The sequence below is a fragment of the Lonchura striata genome, chromosome 3 (genome assembly GCF_046129695.1).
Source record: "Lonchura striata isolate bLonStr1 chromosome 3, bLonStr1.mat, whole genome shotgun sequence".
In the NCBI taxonomy this organism is placed as follows: domain Eukaryota; kingdom Metazoa; phylum Chordata; class Aves; order Passeriformes; family Estrildidae; genus Lonchura; species Lonchura striata.
The window spans coordinates 83,036,915-83,061,422 of NC_134605.1; the positions used below are offsets into that span (position 1 = coordinate 83,036,915).

At 35.6% G+C, this 24,508-nt stretch overlaps 1 protein-coding gene across 2 annotated transcripts in view; it reads right to left on the reverse strand.

The window, feature by feature from the left end:
• The window catches only part of SENP6 (SUMO specific peptidase 6), a 72,052-nt gene that overhangs the window by 36,391 nt on the left and 11,153 nt on the right, over positions 1-24,508 (reverse strand). For both annotated transcript variants that reach the window (XM_021553649.2, XM_021553641.2), the window contains exons 2-5: positions 17,486-17,579; positions 11,114-11,177; positions 10,533-10,675; positions 4,838-4,939 (exon numbers count right to left, since the gene is read on the reverse strand). In XM_021553649.2, coding sequence (XP_021409324.2) covers positions 4,838-4,939; positions 10,533-10,675; positions 11,114-11,177; positions 17,486-17,579 — 403 coding nt within the window. The remainder of the gene's footprint in view (positions 1-4,837; positions 4,940-10,532; positions 10,676-11,113; positions 11,178-17,485; positions 17,580-24,508) is intronic.

The following is a 24,508-nucleotide window of genomic DNA, read 5'->3' on the forward strand; positions in this document are numbered from 1 at the left end:
AGAATTTTATTAACTCTGAGCTTAACCTGGTCATCTCAATTCACTTACAATGCAGAAGCCTTTAAGATAGAATTCTAATACACTAATTATAATCAAGTCTCATTTCCAATCACAGAACCATTAAGGTTGGAAAAGACTTCTAAGACAGAGGTCAACCACTAAATTCCTGACTGCCATGCAAAAGAGAAAAAAATTATGTAAGAACTTGTTTCCAACTAATAAAAAGTATGTGTTTAAACTGAGAAACAAATTTCAGCAACAGTCCTTAAATATTTAAGAAACTACATGGAAAGGCTAGAGAAGGATAAATGGAAACCTTCTTCTGAGATTTAGGCAAAAAAAAAAAATCTCCCAAAAGAACCTAGGAACTAGGGCCACTAGTTTACAAGCATCTCCATTAACATGAGTTAACACAGAAATGAATGTAGTTGATACTCACAATTCTGGTCCTTTGTACACCAAGACTGATATAATAATAAATCTAACTAAGCTTAGCACAGACAATTTGAAAATAGCATCTACATATCTTTTGTCTTCTCAAATTTTGCAGTATGGAATACCATAAGCTTTTAATCTATGTGACTGTTCCTCCCAAACATCAAAAGCCTAACAAATCTCCAACATACATGCATTACATTAACTGTATTCTAAAAGAGAACAAATTCAAATTGTTTCCTGTTTTACTTCAGCCAAACTAAACAGTGTAATGATACTGTACAGTAATAAAAACTCATCCTCCTTTCCTTTTCACAAATAGTACACTCACAAGAACAGAGCAAAGTAATTCTCTTGTCACTCAGAAAACAGCAGAAGTGGAAGCAAAGCAGGTAAGAACACAGTCCTGATAATCCTACAGAATGTAGTATGAAAGCACATTCCATCTCCATAGTGCTCTGGGAAGAGAGTAAAAGGACTTCAAAACTGAATGTGACCATGGTAATTTAAAACTGGAGTGGTAGGTAATGAGCCAGTGCTGTGTGAAGGTGGAGAAAAATTGCTCCTAGGTGGAGCTAGCCTTTACTAACAATAAGCACTGCTTTTGTGCAGGTCACACACCAGTTAATCAATACAATCAGATCCAAACCATGTCTAGATAGAGCCATATCCTGCATCTTTGCATCCTTGGCACAGTTAGTATGTAACTTGGATTGACTGCTTACAGGTGCCTCAAAGAGTCACCCTGTTAAGGAACACATACCTAATGCTAAGGAAACTTAACAGCAGGAAAAAAATTTCCAGAATGCCTGATACTACACACTGTCATTACATCAGATTCCTTATTTCTTTAAAATCCCTCACCAATATAATTAATTTAAAGAAATTCTCACTTTTATACCTCAGGAAGATTAAGAGATTAGAATTCTGGATTGATGACTGTTCCTACCAACTGCTTCATGCAGCTCATGCATAAGATTTGTTAAACATGCAGTATGTACACGCTATTTCAATGCCAAGTCTGGAAGAACAGTCAGTCAATAGCATAAGACAGACTATGCATCCATTAAATGAAGCAAAATAGTCCGAACCAACTACAACACTAGAGCAAGCTATATCTGAAAATCTGTTGTATCAGAGATTAACAAATTTTAATTTAATCCCCAGATTCCACTGGAAAAAAACATGAATGTTTATCATAATATTATTTTGAAATAACAAATTTTGTTATGCTAGAAACTTGCATTTTACATATATGAGTGCAACAGATAGACAGACTTTAAATTAACATGCATGTGCAAAAAAAATTGCAAGAGATAAGAAATGAAGTACAATTCATACACAAATTCAACTTGATAGATTATAACTGAGTTCATAATCAGCTTGCTCCATGTGACACCATCACCACCCAAAGAACCCAGTGTAAGTAACAGAATCTGTTACATCAGTGCCAGAGACTAAAATTGCTCAACTTATTTAATAATGTTTTATTTTTTATTATATTTTCAAGAACCTACCACTGATTTTAAGAACAACATATCAGATTAGATAAAATTATTTTCCCTATGTTGTTACTGATCATCACACCACAATTACAAATGCAAAAAATTAACAGAACACAACTTTATGTCGCCTACAAATTAGCATAGGAAAACAAGACCAAACAATTAAGAGCTCAGTTTCCATGCTGTCAGCTTTTCTGTCTTGATATATATCTTGAATTTTATTCTTAGTTTGCCACTCAATTTTTCTGCAAATAGTCCTTTTTGAAGAATCACCATCAGCATTTACTTTTAAACTCAACTATTGCATAATGTCAGCACAGACTAGCCAAAAAAGGGTATCAAAAATTCTTACACAAGTAAAAATGTAAGACAAAATATACTACCCAGTTTATATTGTTTGGAATTTCATATTATGGTCAGTTTTAAATAGTCCTATTTTAGTTGGCTTTTTTCTGACTATTGCCTTCTCACTCAGAAACATATGTTTTTAACATCAAGTACCCCTGAAATCTCTCTTATTTATTAAAAAAAAAAAAAAAGTCTATCAGGAAGCCACATTTTATTAGTTTTCAATTCTCTAACTCAGAAACATATTTAGAAGCTTTTAGAAGGCAGTCAGTTGAGTCAGAAGCTACTGGAATTAAACATCATTGCGAAGTTCCTATGTAAAGATCACCCTCAGTCAATTAGATCATGCTGGTTCTGATATCCTCAGTAACAAAGCACTGCTGGGACTGTTATGACTATTTCCTGCCTTTAAAACTCCAAAGATATTACTAGCATAAGAGTTAATTGTCTGTTGCTAATGTAGATGGAACTACAATAACAATGCTAAGAGAAAACATTTCTAACACTGAAGAAGACTACTATCCAATTACTTCACACAATATTTAGCTTGCCTATGTTATGCATTAGTTTTCTTTCTGTGTCTCTCACATGCCAAGTCACTACCTTTTTTTCTTCACATTACATTGTAAGCTTATAAAGAAGTAAATCCCACAGGCAAGAAAGGCATGCAGGCGAATCTAACATCCACTGAAGATTAAGAACCTCTGGAGCAGGTTGAAGAAACCTATGGCACTGAACTTGCTAAGATGAATCCATTTTGACTGGCAGTTTGAAGTACCATTTCACAACAAAGCTTAATCAAGTGCATGAGTATTATCAAGTCAACAATCAGAGCAGTCTTATATGATTTTGCTTACTTCCAATTACTTCCATTAGTACTGCAAATCAAAATTTTATCCTTCAGAATAATAAAATAAAAAAAAACACACAAAGAAACAACTTTTCCCCCACAAATAAAAACAAGCAAGCACAAACACATACAAACAAACAAAACTCACTAGAAAGGTAAGAGCACGAATGCTTAGACATGGCCCACATTTTCCTCAATGGGCCACTGAACAAAAATATTCTAAAAAGGACTTCATGCAAGCAAAAGCAAAGCTGATTCAGCCTAAACCACACTGATAACATCTACCCCATCTTTCAGCTTAACTCATGGTAAAAAATGCCAATCATTTTTAGTCATCAGCCTGATGGCAAGAAATGTAAAGTATTGAAATGAGAGATACCTACTACTGCACTGCTATTACTAAGGGGAAGGAAATGTCTATCCTATATACCATATATATACACACTTCTATAGCATTTCCAGACTACAGTGCTGTTTGAAAAAGAAAGAGGCAGCAACCTAAGTCCCCAAGGACAGGATAAGACAGAAACTCCCCTGTGAGGAAAGGCTGCAAGAGTTGGGGTTGTTAGCCTGGAGAAATGAAGGCTCCAGGGAGACCTTATGGTGGCCGTCAGTACTTGAAGGGGGTCTAAAATATAGATGGGGACAAACAGTTTAGCAGGGCCTGTTGCAACAGGACAAGGGGCAATGGTTTGAAACTAAAAGAGGGTAGATCCAGACTAGATAGAAGAAGTGTTTTACAATGAGGTGGTGAAACACTGAAACAGGCTGACCAGAGTGGTAGCTGCCCCACTGCTGCAAACATTCAAGGTCAGGTGGAATGGGGCTCTGAGCAACCTGATCTAGTTGAAGATTTCCCTGCTTATGGCAGGGGGATTGGACTAGATAAACAAATTCTATACTTAAAAGCAGAGAAGAAAAAAGGTGGCAGAAGAAAGAAGCTACAAAATGCAGACAGGATAATGCAGACACCATCACGAAGGATGGTGGAAATCCATAGAATTCATACACAAAGAGACCTCTGAATGGATAAACCTTCAAAGAAAATTCCTTAAAACAGTTGCTATGTCATATATTTGTGAAACACGTTAGGTGTATAAAACCTAGAACCAACCCTGCAATTTAGAGAATTTTGACAGGGTTTGAAGTTTCAAACCAATGAAGTTCAATTCAGCATAGTTCAGTAGGCTTCCCTGGTTTCCAGTCATCCTTTCAAAAAATCATTTACATAGGTGCAAAACTTTGCTTCTGTTAGATGTTCAAATTTACATGTTTTACATTATATTTACAGACCATAGACAATCTTCAGATTTAAGATGTAATGTTTATATGGATCTTACACAAGCTGGAGTTGCTGCGACTTATATTTGCTTATCATGTTGTCAACTATAAGAATTTCTGCTGCAAACTATGTTTGTCTACTTCCAAAGCATTTTCTCAAAATATTTATATTAGCAGGTGCTTCCTAATACTACCATTGTTCTTTAAAATGACTAAATTCTACTATTATATTATAGGAATTCCTAAATGGTTTTATGAAACTTTAGTAATTAAGGTCAAAGCTCATAATCAAGAACGCAAATGTGATTACTTACATTTTCTTAAAACACTTCATAGCATAAGGAAAATAATTTCATACAAAATCAGGAAGAATTTTTACAATTGAAACATCTGCAGAAACAAATGTAATTAGTCTTACCTTTGGGCCGCTGTTTTTACTACAGTTGTTTGTGCATGTGCGTGTTGAAAACGTCTGCCATGTACCACAGTTACAGGACCAGATATATTCTGAGCATTTTCACTGCAAAAATATAGAAAATGTTTAAGAAAAGACTCTGGTGTATTTGTGTGGTTTTAGGTAGAACATGTGGTGTCCTAATTTTACAAGACCAGCCACACAACACCAAGTATTATAGTATTTCTGAACCAATAATAACGCTGTTAGGATCATTTTACAGTCATATAAACATTCAGCCTTATAATAAAATGGACATATAAGAATATGCACAATTTTTTTTCCTGGAAGAAAAGGTTAAGATTTTTTTATTCAAGCCTGTATTGCAAAAAGACACTGCCTTTTTAATGACTAATTTTATAGAACTAATTTTATACTTTCATCTCTCATTTTATTAAGGCATAATATTCACTTCTTTAATATGACCGAAGGGGCAAAATGTGAACAGACTGAATTAAGTAATGTCCCTCATAAGAGAAAGTGAACACAGCAAATTTATGGATGCAAGATGACTTGAAACTGAAAAAAATCAATTTCGAAAAGAAAAAAACGAAGGCTTCTCAAATACTCATATCTCAAGAGAACTCTTATTCACCGATGTATCTTAGCATTCCTTGGGTTTCTTAATTTATTACTTTTTGACTTTTATCTCATTATTATGTAGAACCAGTAATTATGGACAGAAGATTTCTTACCATTACTCTCTGTAGTAAAAGCTGACATTAAGATACAGAAGATCAATAATACAGTGCTCCTTCAGAGATCATTAAACCCAAAGAATGAACCTGCATGCTGCTGTGACAGGACACACAGTACTATGCTTAAAATGTTCAAAAATCACACAACTTTTAATAGACAGCATGTTGATGATGCAAACTGTTTCAAACTATGGAAATACAGTGTTTAAAATGTGCTTTTCAAATTGCTTGGAATACAAAATTGTATTTTTCAAATTGCTTGGGAAGTTTAATTGCACTAGAGAAAATTAAATGAAAAATCATTCCTACTAATAATATTTCTCAGAAATATTATCTTGCCATTTGTCCTGTTAGGAACAATGAAAAGAAATCCAAAGTACCACAATTCAAAAAAAAAACTGACAACCAATTTCTAATCCCTCCTTTACATTCCCCCAAAAGAAGAAAATTATTAACTGTTACTGTGCTTTTTAATTTTTAGTTTAGCATTACAAACTCTTTTGGTAGCCTTACATAAGTCAAGATCAGAAGGTTTCAGAGCATTTCTGACTGCACCTAACTTAACTATGAACATAACAGAACAAGACTTATCGTAAAGGGTTAAATACTGTTTCCTAGAATATGAAATTTAAAAACATCATAAGCCATCTGAGTTAACAGTCCAACATCCTGAAAACCAATAGCATCCATTCAAACAACAACCTCCTGAAAGTAAACAAGCTGATCTCACATACTTCTATAGACAACCTTCTGTCTAATTCGCCACTTCAGAAATAAAAAGCTGACAGCTATTTGCCCTAAATACTTTAGAATGTCTCAAATCCTCTTTGGCTTCCCATTTCATGTCTTTGGAAAAGATATTAGGAAAAAAAAAAAAGCAAAACAGAAGCAGAGCACAGGAATGCCCTCTCAAATACTTAAGACCCAAGGACTTCAAACAAGCAAGCAAGCAAGCCTGTGTCTCCTGTTTTACCATTGTGTTTGCTGGATCTGACCTTTGCCAAACTATCACGATTGTGAAACTCTGTCTTGTGCCCCCACAGCAGAAAAAAACTGTTAAGCAACACTTTTGCTTTTTGCCTTACTCGTGTAGTGAAAACTCCAGTAGGTGCCAGAATAGAGTATCACAGACTGCTCAGGGATGAGATCTGAGTCAAAGCAGACTGTTCTAGATGGCACACTTAAATGGTTCCTATGGTGTCAAACATTCTTCCAATTAGGACAGCTCTAAAACACAATCTGCTCTATAATCCTGTTCTCTGAATGAAACATACCCAACACAGAAGAAACACCAGAAAATACAGTAATAAAGTTCTAACAAGTTGCAAAAAGGCACATCAGAACTGATGTTTTCAAGTTTCAGCATAATTTCTTGAAAATTACTATAACACACTAAAAGCAGGGTGATGTAATGGTCAGAAAGTTCCTTGAAAGAAGAAATGTTCTAAGAAGAACTTACAGTATTTTAACAATAAATTTTCCATTACTGTTAGCTCAGAAACCACAGAATTATTTGAAACCTAGGCTCTGACAAAAAAAATGTTTTTACTATCACATGCTATCAGCTGATCCTAGGAAATTCTTAAGACCACATATTCAACAGATAAAACAAACAAAAAAAAATCTTGTACTGGTCCAATGGATGGAGCAAGAAGTAGACAAAGAACAACATTTCAAAAACACACAACTACAGACTACACGAATTCTGCTGTTCATCAATTAATGTTTTTAACAAAACATTATGAAAGAAAATCTAAAAGGACCTTAATACAAGTTGTTGAAAGCTACAGAAGATAAAGCTATTTAAAGTTAGACCTCATGATTGCAAAAGTACAACTGAAACCAATTAGGTTAATAGTTTGATACTGGATTTGCTCAACCAGGTAACAGATCATGACCTTTTGCTTGGTTTAAATTTCTCTGACAACTACAGCAAATATTTCTTCTCACTGTCTTTGCATATCCCTCCTTCGTATCTCTTACTCTATGAATTTTAGGGACTATTCTACCAGAATTATACTCATACGAGTCAAGTCCCATTGATCTGTAACTTTTAGTCCTTATTCTACAGATTACATGAAAAAAAAGACTCCAACATTGTGATAAAAATCACTATGAACATATAAAGAATATAATGTATCTGATCTTCTTGTATTTAATCTAGCAGTTTAACTGCATGATCAATTTTTAGAATCTTCTCTAGCTGAAGACTCTGAATATTGAAAGAGTAACTATTAAGTCTCTTTCATTCTGTATATCAAAGTGAACAAACCAGCAATCATCACTAAAGTGACTAGATCCCAAACCTTTACTGATACATGTTATGAAAGGTACAACAATATCCCAATGTCATTAAATCAAGATAATCACTTGGAGCTTAACCACAAAATGCAGTGACCAAAATGTGAAAAGCAGTCACAGGGGCCTGTACACATCCATTATTCATAACCAAGTCCTTTATTAATGACAGTTTCTTAAGAAGAGGGTGGACACTTATGTTTTTCATTTAAATTCAATATGCAGCTCAGTACTAGACAAAATGTGGCTGGCCATTTACATGCAACAGCTTTTACTTTTTTAGTTGAATTTTATAAATCCTACTAGGTCTTAGGTTTATATTGTATTGTTTGTCAATAGAAGACAGTTTCAATCCAGGCAACAGAATGTCTGAACTACATGTGTAGACCATCTGAAAAAACCTCAGAAACTACCCACCTTAATAAAAACATGTATGTATAATATGTATGAACATACATGTACAGTCAGGTATGACTGCTTTAACAAAAAGAAATTACATGGTAAGGTTGGATTTCACTACAAATTCCATAGCCAGACAAAGGAAAATTCTAGCTACCAGAGAATTAGAGGAATCTTATTTTAAATGTGTACTCAAAACAAAGAATAAGTATAATGTAGATGCACACATTTCTTCAGTAGTAAAACAGAGCAAAAGAGCCCTGACACACATAAAGGTAAAAGTAATAATTACAAATCTATGTTCAAGAACAGAATACTAAAGAATGGAAATGACCAGGATGATTCTGTAAGAACCAGCAAATTTGACAATGTGCAAGACAGAAATCTGGATATTATCTTACAAATCTGTTGTGTATACAAAACAAAAAATTCAAAGACAAAACATTATTTGCATAGTTAAATCAAAGACAATGAAGTACCATGCTAATTTGTGTAAACGTAAACATAACCTACAACAAAAATCCCTTTTCATTAATAAATAATTTTTTTTTAAGAAAACTTTTTTAAGTTCCACATAACAGTCCAGTAGTTTATCTTAAGAAATCAGGCTTGAAGGAAACAGCAGGAAAGAATACATATCACACAGAACTTGAAGGATTTAGTTTTTCAAGTGACAATGGTAAGATGGTCCTACGAACTAGTAGTGCTTTCAGCATGTAAGAGCTATGCTTACAGCATACCAGAGTCCTGACTGCAGAGAGGGGCCATAGCATGGGGGTATGTTGTGGGCATGGCCACATTGCTATTCTGCCCCTATTTGATTCTATTCACATCAAGGCTGGGGGTGTGCTGCCAGGGGGAAGAGAAAGGACCATATCCCCAGAAATGTGCCGTTTTTATTTTTGTCTATCTCTCCTCATCAGGCTGAGTTGCTGGGAGATTAGCCCTGCAGATTGCAAGTTCCTCTGCTGCTGCCACTCACCACCTTCGCACTCCTCTGAGATGTGGTTCTGAGAAGTGGCATAGCTATGTGGGACTGAGCCCAGCAGAGTGCTCCAAAGCAGCAGCGGAACTGAGCTTGAGCTGAGCCTGAACCCAAGCCGGGTGCAGTGGAGCAGCAGTGCAGCACAGCACAGATGATCTCACTTCCAGGGTTTTGTCTGTCACCGTTTTCCATTGTTTCAGGCTCAGGGATCAGAAGAGCCAGCTGTGAGAAGTGACCAATATCTTGTTGTCTTTCCTGCACCAGCTACACAGAACCAAGTCAAAGTGGCAAACACCTTTTGTGCAAAAGCACCTTCCTTTATTTTTTAATGCTTTTGTTATTAATATTGCTGCTGTCACTGTGCACGCCTTACTCCACTACTGTTTGCTTTCAGTAAATGGTTATCTCAACCCATTGTCTCTGGCTTTGTACCTCTCTTACCAGAAGGGGCAAGAAGGGAAGCATCTTATTTGGAGTTTAGTTTCCAGATGGTGATAAACCACCACAAATGAGGACAAAGACATTGCTCATGTAGCTACATATACGTTGCATATTTGATGACCAGCCCATCTATAGCTGGGGTATCTTACAAACTTTTCCTTCCTGCAAATGTTATCAACCTTTAAAGTGAGCGCACTTTAGCAATATGAAACACTCCCTGAGAAAGTCAAGTGAATATATCACTTTTTATTATATACTAAATAAAAAAAAACCAATCTCTTACAAGCTAGGGAAGACAGTAACAAGCAAGTACAATACTGAATGCTTAAAAACTGTTCCTGTCTGAATGCAAGTGACAGTCTCAAGCTATCCTGTACAAGTATGGCTATTTGCTGAATGCTTTAAAAAAAGTCTGTGAATCCAAAATCAAATTATATCTTGCAGTAACAGAAAACCCATCCTGAGTCAACCTTGGCAATTCAGCATCATAGAAAGAAGCGAAACTGGATGGGGATGTAAAAACTATTTTCCTACCTGCTATCACTGTATAGAGGCAACAATAACACATGCAGGCAACATGGGTAAGGTACTAACAAATATGCCACTGAATGCTCTAAATCCATTTTAACAATCTTCTGGTATCTTACTAATGTTGTGTTAAACATTTTGTAAGAGGAAAGACCCTAACAATCTAGGTTTCCCTCTTTACTCAGAAGCACAGTACAGTACAGCTTCTTAAAATGCAGAGCACACAATGTAAATGGACTAGAAGTTCTGTTTATCATGTATTGATTTGTATCAATGATCAAAGCAAGGACACACAAATTAAATGCATTACCTCAGTTTCTTGCTATTTCCCATCATGTTGAGGCCGATTGCATTCCCTTTTAAAAGTTTGAAACCTCCAGCTTTGCCTCGCCTTGCATAAGCTTTTATGGCATCGCTGCTGGTGCTGATAGTTCCAGGACGACAACGAATTGACTGTCACAGCAGAATTCACATATATTAAAATAATTGTTGAATTGTGTAGAAGTTAGAAAGATAAAATTAATGCAAAATATTAATATAAGTATTACTTTGGCTTAATCTTCAAACAGCTTTTATCCCAAATTTCATGGAAAATATACACTGTCTACACCTATACTACATCTTACTCAACAAAGTACAATATATATATTTTATATTTAGTACAGTATTTATGACAATTGTCTAAACTTAGAATTAGCTACTCTTGCTCATATTTTTCAGATACTATAGAGATCAAGAGGGGAACAAAAACTTTAAGGGTAGACAGATAAACAGCTTGAGCATATGTTCCTAACACACAACAGAAACTCATTTCTTTACACTGCAATAGTGCTTAAGATCCTAAAAAGCTTTAAAGATACATTTTCACCATGAGATAAACCAATTATTTACCTTTTTTTCTTCATTGGGACTGAAAGACCCATCACTGTCATCTAAACTGAGCAGATTTGCCTCACTAGACAGGTGTGGGAGAGAAAAGCACATACACTGTAATCCAACAGAGCACACACGAGCATTTTAAATGCAAAACGCTTTTTTATCCCCTTCCCTCTACATTTAAATAAATCATATACACATTATATAAATATGCATAAAACAACAGGAACATTAAATGAGCAACAGAATGATCAGATGCATAATGTGAACCTGAACTTAAAGAGTATACATCAAATTATTTTGCAAAATGCAAAACTAAAAGAATTAATTCAAAACAGACAATGCTACTGAACCTTCAATATGGTTACAACAATATTACTGACACTATAAAAGATTCTACACTCTCTGCATAAATTGATTCCAAAACTTCATCAACCTATAAAACATGATCTTACTTTGCTTATGACTATCAATGTTCAAGTATGTAGTTTAAAAATTGCAGACTTCATAGCACTTTATGAGAAGAACTTAATGTAACTACATTTTACCCCACAGCAATTACTACCAAAGTATGTGTTCCTAAAAATAACATATTCAGTTTGAGTTTGGTTCTTCTGCTTACTAAAATGTGTTTTTTTAGCACTTTCAATATATGGAATCCCCAACCATCAGAATGGGAAAAAGACAAAAAGCACCTCTCCAATACCATTTTTTCCAGTAACAGGCAGTTTTCCTCAAACAATCTTAACTATTTAAATTTAAACCCCAATCACACATTTCATACTGACAGCATCTAGATTAGTCTAACGTATTCTTGCTTGCAGGAGAAGCAACCTGCAGAGAATTCCATCTCATCAATCCTCATAAGGTTACTCCTATGTTGGTGACAAAAAAAATACAACTTTTGGCCAACTTGTAATTGCACGGTTTGAAAAGCTTTAATCAAGATCATTCAGTCAGAAATTCCTTGAAATCAAAGCAGTTATGCCAGGTGTTAAAAGGGAAGAACTACACAAGAGAAAAACTTTCCTTAGCTGTGTCAGCTTGACATGCTGGCTTGCAATACATACAGTGACTTTAGCTCTTCATGTATAAATATGAATTACTCAGTGCCCCATCTCTCAAGTTCCTAACAACCTCTTCCATGCACAATACTTCCCTTCATGTTACAATTTATTCTTTCATCTTATGCAATACAAATATTCCTAGAGCAAATAAAAATAAAATAAAAATGTTGAGTGAGATCTACAGACTCTGAAACTTTAGGAGATAAGACTGTGCATACAGTTGATTTTGAAAAGGGAAGAATGATGTAAATGTGAACATATAGCCAGTGGCACTGTTTTCTTTTCATTTACAGAGCACCCTGATTCTAGGTGCTCAATGGTAAAACAAACAGTGTAGTAGGTTAATCACTGATTTCAAACAAAGGCAGTTATACTTCTGTACAAACTACAGAAGTACAGTTGTACTTCTGTACAAACTACACATGGATATTAAAATTTTTACATCCTGTAACATTTTTTTAAAATTCTCTTTCAGAACAAATCATCCTTTCAAGGGAGGCTCACGGACCCTTCTCAAACATTCATCAGTAGACACAAAGTTTAACAATTTCAGAAATTTTCCACATCCTAAAAAATAAACACAACCCTGTAGCACAGACATGAGCAGCAACCTACAGTATCTGCAGCTCTGGCATTTGCCTACAGGGCTGCCCTAGTCACATCACTTCACCTCTAGAAATGTGTCTGTTCTTTAGCTTCAGGTCATTCAAAAATGATGGCTATTTTCAAAACACCTTTGTACTGTGTAGATATTTTTAGGATTTCAACACGCTTCAATACTGCAACCATTTTAACCAAGGGCAATTGATGGGGGAGGTGAGAGAAAGTTAACACATTGCAAATGAGCAAAACACTGTGCCAAGGCTCAAATCTAAATGAACAAGAGTAACTCTTACCATGCAAAATGAGTAGAGCAGTATTAGCAAATTGGAAGTTTTAAATGAACCAATACAATTTAGATCTTAAGGAATGTGAAGCATATGCATCAGAACCAGAAAGGTTGTTTTTTCAGAGAACAGAATACATAGCAACCAAGCAATGTCTATTTGCTCATCTATCACATGTTTCCTGCTGCCTGCTTCAATGATGCAATTTATACAGGCAGGAAAAAACCAAAAGCAACCCAAACCAAACACTATACCACTCCCCTGACATACCAGTCAGCAATATTTTTAACATCCCGAAATGAAACCTTGGTTGTCTTGCTGGATGTCTCTACACTCCCTCACTTTTAACCGGGGAACCATGGGTTTCCTGGTTATTGTCACATTGTAACATAACTTTTCAATACATTCTTTAAAATTTTATAACAAATTAACTCTTTACTAATAGTAGTGGGGGGAAAATAGAAGTAATTTACCTACACAGCGTTCTTAAGGGGATTTCACAATTACACATTCTTATTTAGGTACTGAACAAGAAAAAAAATTCTGTTTACTCACCTCTAATCACTTGCCATTTATTTGATGTTTTAAAACATTAAGAACTGTGCAATAGTTAGACAGCTGAGATTAACAGGCTAATTTGCATTACTATCTACAAGCAACCCAAACTTTAAACCTCTGATGACCATCGAGGTTACACCCTAATAAGCTGCAAGCACATTTCTATCGACTGATCCAGTCACATTTCAAACATAATTGGAATTTCTTTCTGAAAACTATTACATATAAAACCAGCAGGCTGATGTATTTGCCTTCACAGCACACTGTGTTCATTCTTTGTTTTAAATTACATAGTGGTAGACAGCACACTAAAAAAGCTGCACTATCAGAGGCACAAGAGAAGTGGTAGTATAATTAACTCATTTACAGTGCCACTCCATTAAAATTAGCCGTAATTTAAAAAGTTTTCATCAATGTAAAGGCTACAGTGCTCTACTAACAGGCTCAAAAAAAGAAGTATAAAACATCTATATAATTATGGGAGAGTTTTTTGACAAAGTAATACAAATATTATAAGCAGTGGAAACAGCCCAATGTAAATATATAACACAGTACAATGGCCAATGTAAATGTATAACACAGTACAATACTCTTCCGTTTATCAACACATGGATAAAAGAGCTTTATTCCTTTAAATGGAAGGGGAAGAAAATAAAGCTTTTTGAAATAAAATTGCAGTTAAGTAAAGACACTGTAGTGCAAATATATTAGACCCATTTATTTGTATTCCCAATTTTTGATAAGGCTACTGTTATCTAAGTTGAAGGCAGAAGTCTAGACTATAAAGAAAACAGTATGACAGCCAAGAGAAATCTGGGCCCATCCATTTACAAAACCATTGTGGAGCATAATGATATATTTCAAAAACATTTACACAGATATTTCAAAGCCAGTAAATATAAATTATCCAAGACACATCAAGAGAATAAACTGTAACACCAGAAAGCATCTTGTAACATGTTCATTTCATTAATCCCATTAATCTATTACTCCAGCCAGGTTTGCTTAAATCTGCCATCCTTTCATATCTACCACTACAGAGGATTAACTTAATTTTACACCATTTATTCTGTGGTGGACTACACAGATTTCAGTGTGCTCAGCTGACCAACTGGTCTTTTCTTCTGTTGTTCTCCATAGTGTTAGATCTCCTATGGGATCTCCAATTACAAAGTCTCATGCCACTTGCTACCATCCTGAGTAGATCAATCAAATCTTTTAGAACATCAAAAATATTGCTTTTACTCTTTCAAGTTGATGGAGTATTATCTGTAAGTGCTTACTTTGGGATAAGATACTTGTTAATTACCAGTCTCAATTTCTATAACTCTTTCTCCATGCTGAGTATCAACTCTAGCATCAGTTTAAATTTATATAGTGTTGGGTGATTATTATTTCTCCAAACCTTCTTCAGTTTACAGATATTCTTTAGTCTTCTTGTGTTCATTACTTGATATCTTAACCATTATGACTCATCTCACCTACTTCCCAAGTAAGTTTTCTTTCAAAATAATCTACCTGTTCTAAAAATTGCTGTGGTAGGAGGTCATTAACCACATACTTTGTGTTCATTTCACTGAAGAAAAGATCATCCAAGCAGGCATCCAGTGCTGAGCAACATCATTACACAGGTCTCACGGGGTAATACAAGAATACAGCCACTCCTTTAAGTGCCGAGATGTTATTCTTAGGCTAGTTCAAAACAAACCTAGTGTGTGTCTGCCATTAAGAGGGAAAAACTGTGATAAAGTCAGGCACTGTAACCCCTGTGCCTCCACAACAAGCAGGAGATGCACCCAGCTGCTTGCTTCAGACTCACAGCTCTCTCCACAAAGAAACCATCTATGAGTCAAACATTGTAGTTAGTATCAGCACACTATAGCAAATACCTACTTACTGCACAATATACTCAAAATACTGGGAGGGACACAAAGCTTTATTCTGGAGCGATTATATGAATTAAAGCTGCTAATCTTTGAAATGTTCTACTAGGGGTAAAAGAAATTTAGAAATAAAAAAGAAGGAAAATTTACTATTATTTGTTTTCTAAAGATTCCCTTTTGTCAGTATTTTGCTATATGAAATAAAGATGCATCAGAAAAGCAAAAAACACAAATTATTTCAAAATGCTAAAACCTCACTATGTCTTTAAGATAAACAAATCCACGTGTTACCAAAAATAAATATGTGGGCATCCTAAAACATGTGGCTGCTTGGAGGGAATAAAATTGCCTCAAATGGTATCAGAGAATGGGTAAGTAAAGAAGATAAGATCTGCAGTTTAAATCAATTTTCAACTACTCTTCTATTTATACTTCAGAATAAGATTCTGCATAATTCACAGATATAAAAGCAAATAAAAAATGATCTAAGTAGGTAATAAAAATTCAATCGTAGCTATGGGAAAACTGCTTATTGTAGAGAATATTTGAAAGCAATGAAAAATCACCCAGATATACAATCTTAAAATCAGATACAATTACATAAAGATTATGTCTCATAATAATTTTTCTAACTTTTATTTTTATTCTAACTTTTTACTTTAATTATTCTAACTTTTTACTTTATACATTTTTCATTCTATGTTCTTAAGTCAACATCAGCTTGAGACAAATGGAAAAGAGCAGTAAACTACTAGCAGAAAAAAAAAAAAGCTGCTATGTTGTCAAATGTGACTTATTTCTGAAGGCAAGTAAAATGGAAATAGTAACTGCCCTTATACTTAAAACATATTTGTGTGCACTATGAATGGATGTAAAGTTGCTAGGGAACAATATGACCTTAATTTTATAAAACTAAAATGCCTTTAGTTTATGAACCCTTTAAAAAGTGCTTCTAACTTCCAATACAGTTCTGTTTTGACAAGAGCTCTTAATGCTTATTTCACACTTTAATGAGCTCCTGCATTCATTTTTTAATTATTAAAACTTCACATTTCTTAATGTTTTATTAAGATTACAGCATAGTCTGCTGCTGCAGCCTCTGTGGTTAAATCTACTTTGCTACCTCTCTTCCAATGCACAGTATTTGGCAGAATATTAGATGATAATTATTTTTGTATTTTATCACAGAATTCTGTGACTTCTTACTAGAGAACCACAGCATACCATTCAAATCTGCAGGTCCTACTCTCCAAATATCTAAGAACAACAAATAAATTGACATGAATTCTTTGTGCATGACACTTGTTCTTTTAATAATTCATTAGTCATTTTGGAAATAAAGACATTAATATAGAGAAAACACATTAATAACAATAAAATGTCACAAGGACAAAGAATGCATTCAAACTATACACATGAGATTAAAGTTTTAGCCAAAATCCAGACATACCAAGTAACAGATTAAATTATAAGGAAAAAAAACAAAAAACCACCCTTAACTCCTTTCACTGAAATAAACACAGAGGAAGAAAAACCTAGAATCTTTACGCTCAATTTAACTTGATGAAGGCCTAAAGCTACTGCAGTACTTGAACCGTAACTGTCAAGTTCTGAGTAGCATCATCATTAAAGGAAGGAAAAGCTGAAGCTGCTTAGATACCCTGCCTATCAACTTCCTTATTCTGCATGCTCACATATTGCTCATCTGCGTTCCTTAGACTTACACAGAAGCTCCAAAGACAACTGCAACTCTTGTGAAATGTACTGTGCCCTGTGTTTTAAGCCCCATTTTCCCAAAAAAGCTCATATTATAATGAACTCCTATTTAGCAATACTATTTAAAAGAGTAACTTATTTGAAATAATTTTTCTTAATCACTGGAAGTTTAAGATATTATATATTGTCTCTAATTCATAAATTACAAAAAATAATTATAATTTAATTATAAATACACATTTATACTTTCAATAGTCTAGATAAAAGCATCCTTACTCTTTCTCTGCATCTCCTTCACTTTCTTCTGCATGATCAAAGCTCCAATTACTTTTAAAACCTCCATCTCTCTTGGACTGTGATCTATCCAAAGCTGAAATGAGAAGAAGTTAAGATAAGTCTTGATTTCAAGCTGAGTTATTAATCAACAGAAACTAGAGTAAACCAGATGCATGTATTTTCCCCCCAGTATTTATTTTATTGATGTGTTTAACTGTTATTTGATCAGTAAGTCCATCAATGAATGCAGTGGTGATCATTATATCCCTAAATAAATAAAAGAATCTGTCAACATCTTATTAGCAGTAAGTTAGCAAGCTATTAAAAATTATGACCTGAGGCTGTGTGTTTTCAACTGTTTTACTGATACCCATAAATTTAAGGGTAGTTTCTCTGATATGAACTGCATGCCACACATAGAAAGGCTCCTAAAATGTATTATTTACATGACTAATCACCAAATATATATTGAATTTTTCCATATAAAAGCAACAATTCCAAACTGTCTGAAGTACAATTTCAACATAATATGCTGGATTTTTAACTCAACATGTGGCACTGACTTAATTCAAGATCTGGCACTTTGAATTAACATACAACACAAATTAAAATTTCAGTGTTAGCATCAACTAAGTAACAACTTTGTCATACTACATAAAATTTCAGATCTCTGTACTACAATATCCACCCTTATGAAGACTTTAATATAATAACATGGCATGGGGTATTCTTAAGTGAAGGTGTTCCAGAGCATGGAGGCAGAACTCATTAAAGCAAGGCACTGCTCCCCCTGGGCCCTAAATGCTGCAATTAAGAGCTGTCTCTCATAAATTCTGTGTGAGACAAACTATACAGTTGCTTTGATTTTGGTTTAATTTAAGTTTTTTTTTAATTTAAGTGTTTTTTCTTACTACATTTGTCTTTACACTGTTGGAATATACTCAATAGAAAAGAGTAAGAAAATCACAACCAACAATATATGTCTAGGATAAAGTAAAAACAATGCACACAGAAATATTTATTGCATATTCAACTTCTGTTTCCAACCTCTATCTACTGCAGGCTTCCTGAGCCATAGGTAAGTTAAACACATATTTTTCTGTTTAACAGCTTTTTCTACCTTTTTCTTCTCCCTGCTTGCTTTTTAATCAAGACTGCTTTACAGAATCAACACCATCTTGCAGCAGAAAGTACCTCAGCTTAATTATAGGAGCATCTCCTTTAGCTGATTCTGATTCAATCTGCCACTTTTTACTCTTAGTACTCTACTTCTCCAGTCCATGTACTCTGGAAGACAGTAATAAGTAACCCCTCCCTATTCCCTCATGATTGCATAGATTACTATTGTGTTCTTTCATGGTCTTCCTTTCCCAGGCAGTACAAAGAAAAAAATGAGTCAGCTTAATTTTTCTTCACATGAAACCTGTTTCATGCCTTCAAATCCCTGTTGATGCTTTTCTTTGAACCTCTTCTTGTCTACTGTACCCTTCTGAGATGAGGATACACAACACTATGAGGAATACTTGAGATGCACACATCACACGAATATCTACAGATGCACAGTGTTGTTTCTGTTTTGTTCTTTGTTCCTTTTCTAATAAATCATTACATTTGATTTGCTGTTTTCACTGCCAAGGAGAACTGCATTGATCTTTAGGTAGCAGATAATTCCATCTTTCACTCGTGATTGGTTAAGAAGCACTTCAGAGCCAACTGTTACCTACAAAAATGCCATTTTTTTACTTCTCATTCGCTTAGATAATTTGACATTCACCTACACAGAATTTCATGTACATTTTCAACCCACATAATTCAAAACCTGACCATTTACAACCTTCTTTAAATAGTTAGGCATTATACTAACCCAAGTATAGTTTAAACATGTACTAACTTTGTCACCTTTTCCTTTTAACTGTGTACCAATGTTAGAGATGCTTGTGCATTTCAGCTGGTTACTCCTATTAACAAAACAAACATTTTTTGCCCTCTCTTTCTATCTCTTCCCAATTGTTTCTTATGAAATCTTCCATTTTATTCAGAGGTAATTCAGACTCTCCCAAAGCCTTTGATAAATGATTTTACAGACGGAACAATGAAATCAATTCTGGTCTCCATTATAATTTCCATGAATTCAGGTTCCATAGTCACAAAGCTCACTGATGTAAAGTTCCTCAAATACCTCTACTGCTTTTTAAAATGCTGATATCACACTAGCTACCCTCCTTACCTGTAGCAGAAATATGATGCTAACCACAAGCAACACACTGCAGTCATTAGCTCCTTTATCCCCCAGTTCCTCTTACAACACTTGGATTAATGCCATTTGATCATGATGCCTTGTTCACAGTTTGCTCAATGTACTGCAATTTCTTCCACTGATGCTTCATTTTGAGTCGTACACTCTGTCACATTCCTTATTAAGAAACATTCTGGCATGAAGAGCTCTCTAAGTGTTGCCAAAGTGAGTGCAAGCAATTCCACTATTCAGCTATGACCTTACATACTCCAAAGCCACCTTTTTCAACTGAGTTGTCTACTGATCCTCCAGACACTCTTCAAACTTTCCTGCTGAGTTTGAAGAAATACTTACCAATAGTTTTTATGTCTTTTGGGAGTTACTAATCAATTTTTCCCCCACCTCATTTTAATTACAGGCTAAATCCACCAGCTTTTTTATTAATGTCTATTTTCATTACTCAGATAAAAGATCTGATTCAAGAACTATGATGTTTTATTTCAGATATTATCTCTTACTCTGCTGTTTAGCCAGGCATTTAGCATTTGGGGAGCCTTTTGAAATCTACTTAAACAACTAGCATGCATGCTGTAAAGTCTCCTATACCTTTAAATAACTCCCAAGCTGGCTACAAGTATTTTACACTCCAGACGCATATTTTCTTTCTTTTTCAAAAGATTTCTTAGTATTTTCTCTAATTCTTTTAATTAAGCATTTTTGTATTGGACAGTTCATCCAGTGCTACTGATCAGTGCAGCTATCCATGGAAAATGTCTCAGTATCCCAGTTTTGCTCATTCAACTCTACATCAATTTTCACTCTTTCTAGCACTCTTGGTCCTAACAAAAATGTAAATCTAGATTTATACCCTCATGTTAGCCAGTGTTCACCTCAGTTACTCGATCTGAACAGCCACTTGGTATCTAATTCCATACAGGAATTTTTTTTTTTAAAGGGTGTAACAAGTAATCTGTTACTAAGGCTAAGCTGCTGACTCTTTCATACTAAGACTTAAATTTGGAACCCAAATGATGCTATTTTCACTATGTGCACTATTCAAGGTCTTTTTAATCAACAAGGCACATTTGTAACCAGAGGTGAAAATATTGAAAAGAAGCAGAGCTAACCCTAAGATATTATGTCAAGAGAACGTAATCCCTGTACCTCTGCCTAAGACAGGCAGAATACTGGAGGCAGATTTCACTCTCATTTTTCCTCCCACTACTACCTTCCTTTGGTGCTGTTATACCAAGGGAGATACCAGACTAAGTATCTTGGGCTTTCTGAGCCCAAGAAAGTGCCTGGAATTTCATTAGAGAAGTTACACAGGTGTAGCTGACATATTTCACTGTTTTTTTTTAAATATTGTTGTTTTTTAAACAACAGTTTCATGTAATTTCTAATAAGCCAATTAAAAAAAATCCTGAAAAAATAGTGTGTTTTATTAGTACATTTGTGTCATTATCAACCACACCCTAAATCCAGACTTTTAAAAATTCCTGTACAGTCTTTTTGTGTAAAACACAATTATCACATTTTGGATTAGAAAGCAAAATATGCTTGTAGGAAAATGTCAGCAAGCAGATCAACACCTTTAAATTACTGTGTGGGGACACAGTTTGTAAACTCCTTCAGCAGGAGTTACTGTCATTCAACAGTGTTGCTAAACAATTCCTAAATGGAAGGAAAAAAACTTCATAGTGAATACCCATGAAAAAGGAGCAAAATTTTGCAGTTGCAAAAGGGAAAAAAAAAAATAATCTGTTAAAATTCTGCCTAAAACACTAAATGAGAAGTGACATATCCAGTAATTAGTAAAGTGTTAGTGTCCAGCAAAAGACATCACCTTGGAAGTTTTTTTCATATCTTGTACCTCATGCTCTAAGGCAAATCATTCCACACCAATCTATACTACAACTCACTAGAAAAACATCCCTATTGCTTTATTGTTTTGTATGTGATGCTGTACTGGGTTTGTGTGGCAAGATTTTGGTAGCAGTGGGGAGCTGCAGAGGATTAGAGGGCCTCACCTCTGTGCCTGGAAAAACCACAGAGCAGATCCTCCTGAACAGGTCAAGGCACATAAAAGGCAACAAGGTGACCCAAGGAAGTCAGCACAGCTTAACTAAAGGCAAATCATGCCTGACCAATCTGGTGGCCTTGTATGATGGAATGACATCAATGGTTGACAAGGAAAGACTGACAGATGCCATCTACCTACACTTCTGTAAGGCCTTTAATGTGGTTCCACATGATGCCCTTATCTCCAAATTGGAAAGCCATGGATGGACTATTTAGTGGGCAAGGAAATGGCTGGATGGATGCAGACAGCAAACTACAGCCAGTGTCCAGGTGGCAACTGGTGACAAGTGTCTCAAGTCACTCCTGACTCTTGGGATGGTGAGATCAAGTGCAGCCTCAGCAAATTGGCAGATGACACCAAGCTGAGTGGTGCAGCTGAAACAGTGGAAGGACATGATGCCATCCAGGGGGACCTGGACAAACACAAGAAGTGGGCTTTCCCTTGAAATTCAACAAGCCCAAGAGCAAGGTGCTGTACCTGAGTTGGGGCAATCCCAGACATGAGTACAGATTGGGAGAAGTCACTGAGAGAAGCCCTCTGGAGAACACTTGGGTGTTCTCATGGATGTAAAGCTGGATATGAACCAACACTGCTCACTGGTAGCCCAGAAGGCCAACCGTATCCTGGGCTGCACAAAAAGCTGAGTGGCCAGCAAGTTGAGGGAGATGACTCTGCCATCATGAGACCCCACCTGGAGTGCTGCATCCTGCTCCGAGGTCCTCAATTTAAGAAAGACGTGGATCTGTCAGAGTGGGTCCAGACGAGGAACACAAAGATGATCAGAGGGTGAGAGCACCTCTTCCAAAAAGACAGGCTGTGATTGTTCAGCATGGAGAAGAGAAGGCTTTGAAAAGACCTTACTGCAGTCTTGCATTACCTTAAGTGTCTTATAAAAAGGAGAGGGATTTTTATATGGACAGACAGTGACAGGACAAGGTGCAATGGCTTTAAACTGAAAGAGGGCAGGTTGGATTAGATGTATTACAAAGAAATACTTCGCTGGGAGGGTGGTGAGACACTGGAACAGGTTGCCCAGAGAGGCTGGGAGCATGCCCCACCCCTGAAAGTGTTCAAGGCCAGGCTGGATGGGGCCCTGAGCAACCTGATCTAGTCAATGGTATCCCTGTCCACAGAAAGGGTACTGGAACTAGATGCTCTTTAAGATCACTTTCACACCTAACTGTTGTATGATTTTCTAAGATCAACTCACTAAATAAGCCAGACGCATTGACTGTCCATACAAAGACCAACTTTTCTAGGAAAGTAACCTTTTCATATATATCACTGGTTTGCCAGAATAACTCCCTACCACCCACCAGAATACAATAGTAGAGACTTCATGGTTTCTATTACAGACATAGAAACTTTTGTAAGTCTTTCGTCTACTGAAATTTCATCTATTTCTGTGTGTACAAGAATCATCCTAAACACACTATCGAGATCAAACAAAGGTTAGGTTGAGGACCCAGGTGCTTTTTAAGGAATACCTGAAGTTTATATTCTTTTTCCCCAGTTGCTGGTAAAGAAACTGCAAATCTCATCTTACAAATACTTACACCATCACAACTGCAACCAACTTATCAGATACTGCAGTGCTCACACAGAAAATGTAAATTAATTTAAATGTACTCAGATTCATTGCCTTCAGACTCATATTGAAATAAATGAAAAAGAATGCTTCTAAGCTTTCTAATCTGTTGCTCATTTAGAGTCATCAGATATATTGTGAAGAGGGTACAAGTACTCACAAAACTCTTGACACAGAAATATTTTTCACTTTACTTTCTCCATTGCTTCATTATTCTTCCAGACAGGCTTCTATGCAAAACAGCTTTTCTCTTCCATCTTTGATAATATCAGCTCTACTCTGGCAACTGTGTAACCACAGTAAGGTTGTATTTTCACAGTCTGAAGCAGCACATGAAGAGTTTTACAGGCCCTTCACTCTTCCTAAGAGTTGCAGATTCTTGTTCCTGTCCTGTACCCTGCATATGTCAGCACTGACAGAAAAGCTGGGGAAGGAAACTAATTCAGGCAAGACCCCCTTGAGCAGCAGGGGAGGGGACCATATCAGGTCCCTCCTCCTGTTCAACTGTACTAACATAGCGTAGCTGCGACAGCACAGCAGAAGTAAGGTCCATCCAAGAACTGAAACTATCATAAATCCTATGGATACCAAGGAAATTTCCATGGAATTGTAGCCTAATCTACATTTATATGTAACTGATTTAAAGATCTACTGCTTAAAAGATGCTTTAACTTTCCACTCCCTAAATTAGCTGCAGAGACAAAAAAAAACAGTCAAAAGCACCTCCAGTAACAGGCAGTAATCTTAACCTGATAGTAAGTGAGATATTGCATGACGCAGTTTAATAATGAAGTTCTATGATACCAGTGTAATGGATACCAAGCACAGACATTCCTTTGCACGTGAAGCTGGCTAACAAAAACGCCTACACCCTTCCAAGAACTTGATGTCCACAGAAAACAAATGATAAATACAGAGCGTTCATTCCTGGACAAAAGTGCTCATGCTCCTGAAAAAGCATTTATGATAGTTCTGTACTTTAAAGATGGAAATCATCTACATATTCTGGTAAATGACTGCGTTTTTCAGGGTTTGCAAGCACATTGGGCTGCTTACATTGCAGGTTATTGCACTGATGACAAGACTGAAGAATACAGAACTGCCTAAGTTTGATCA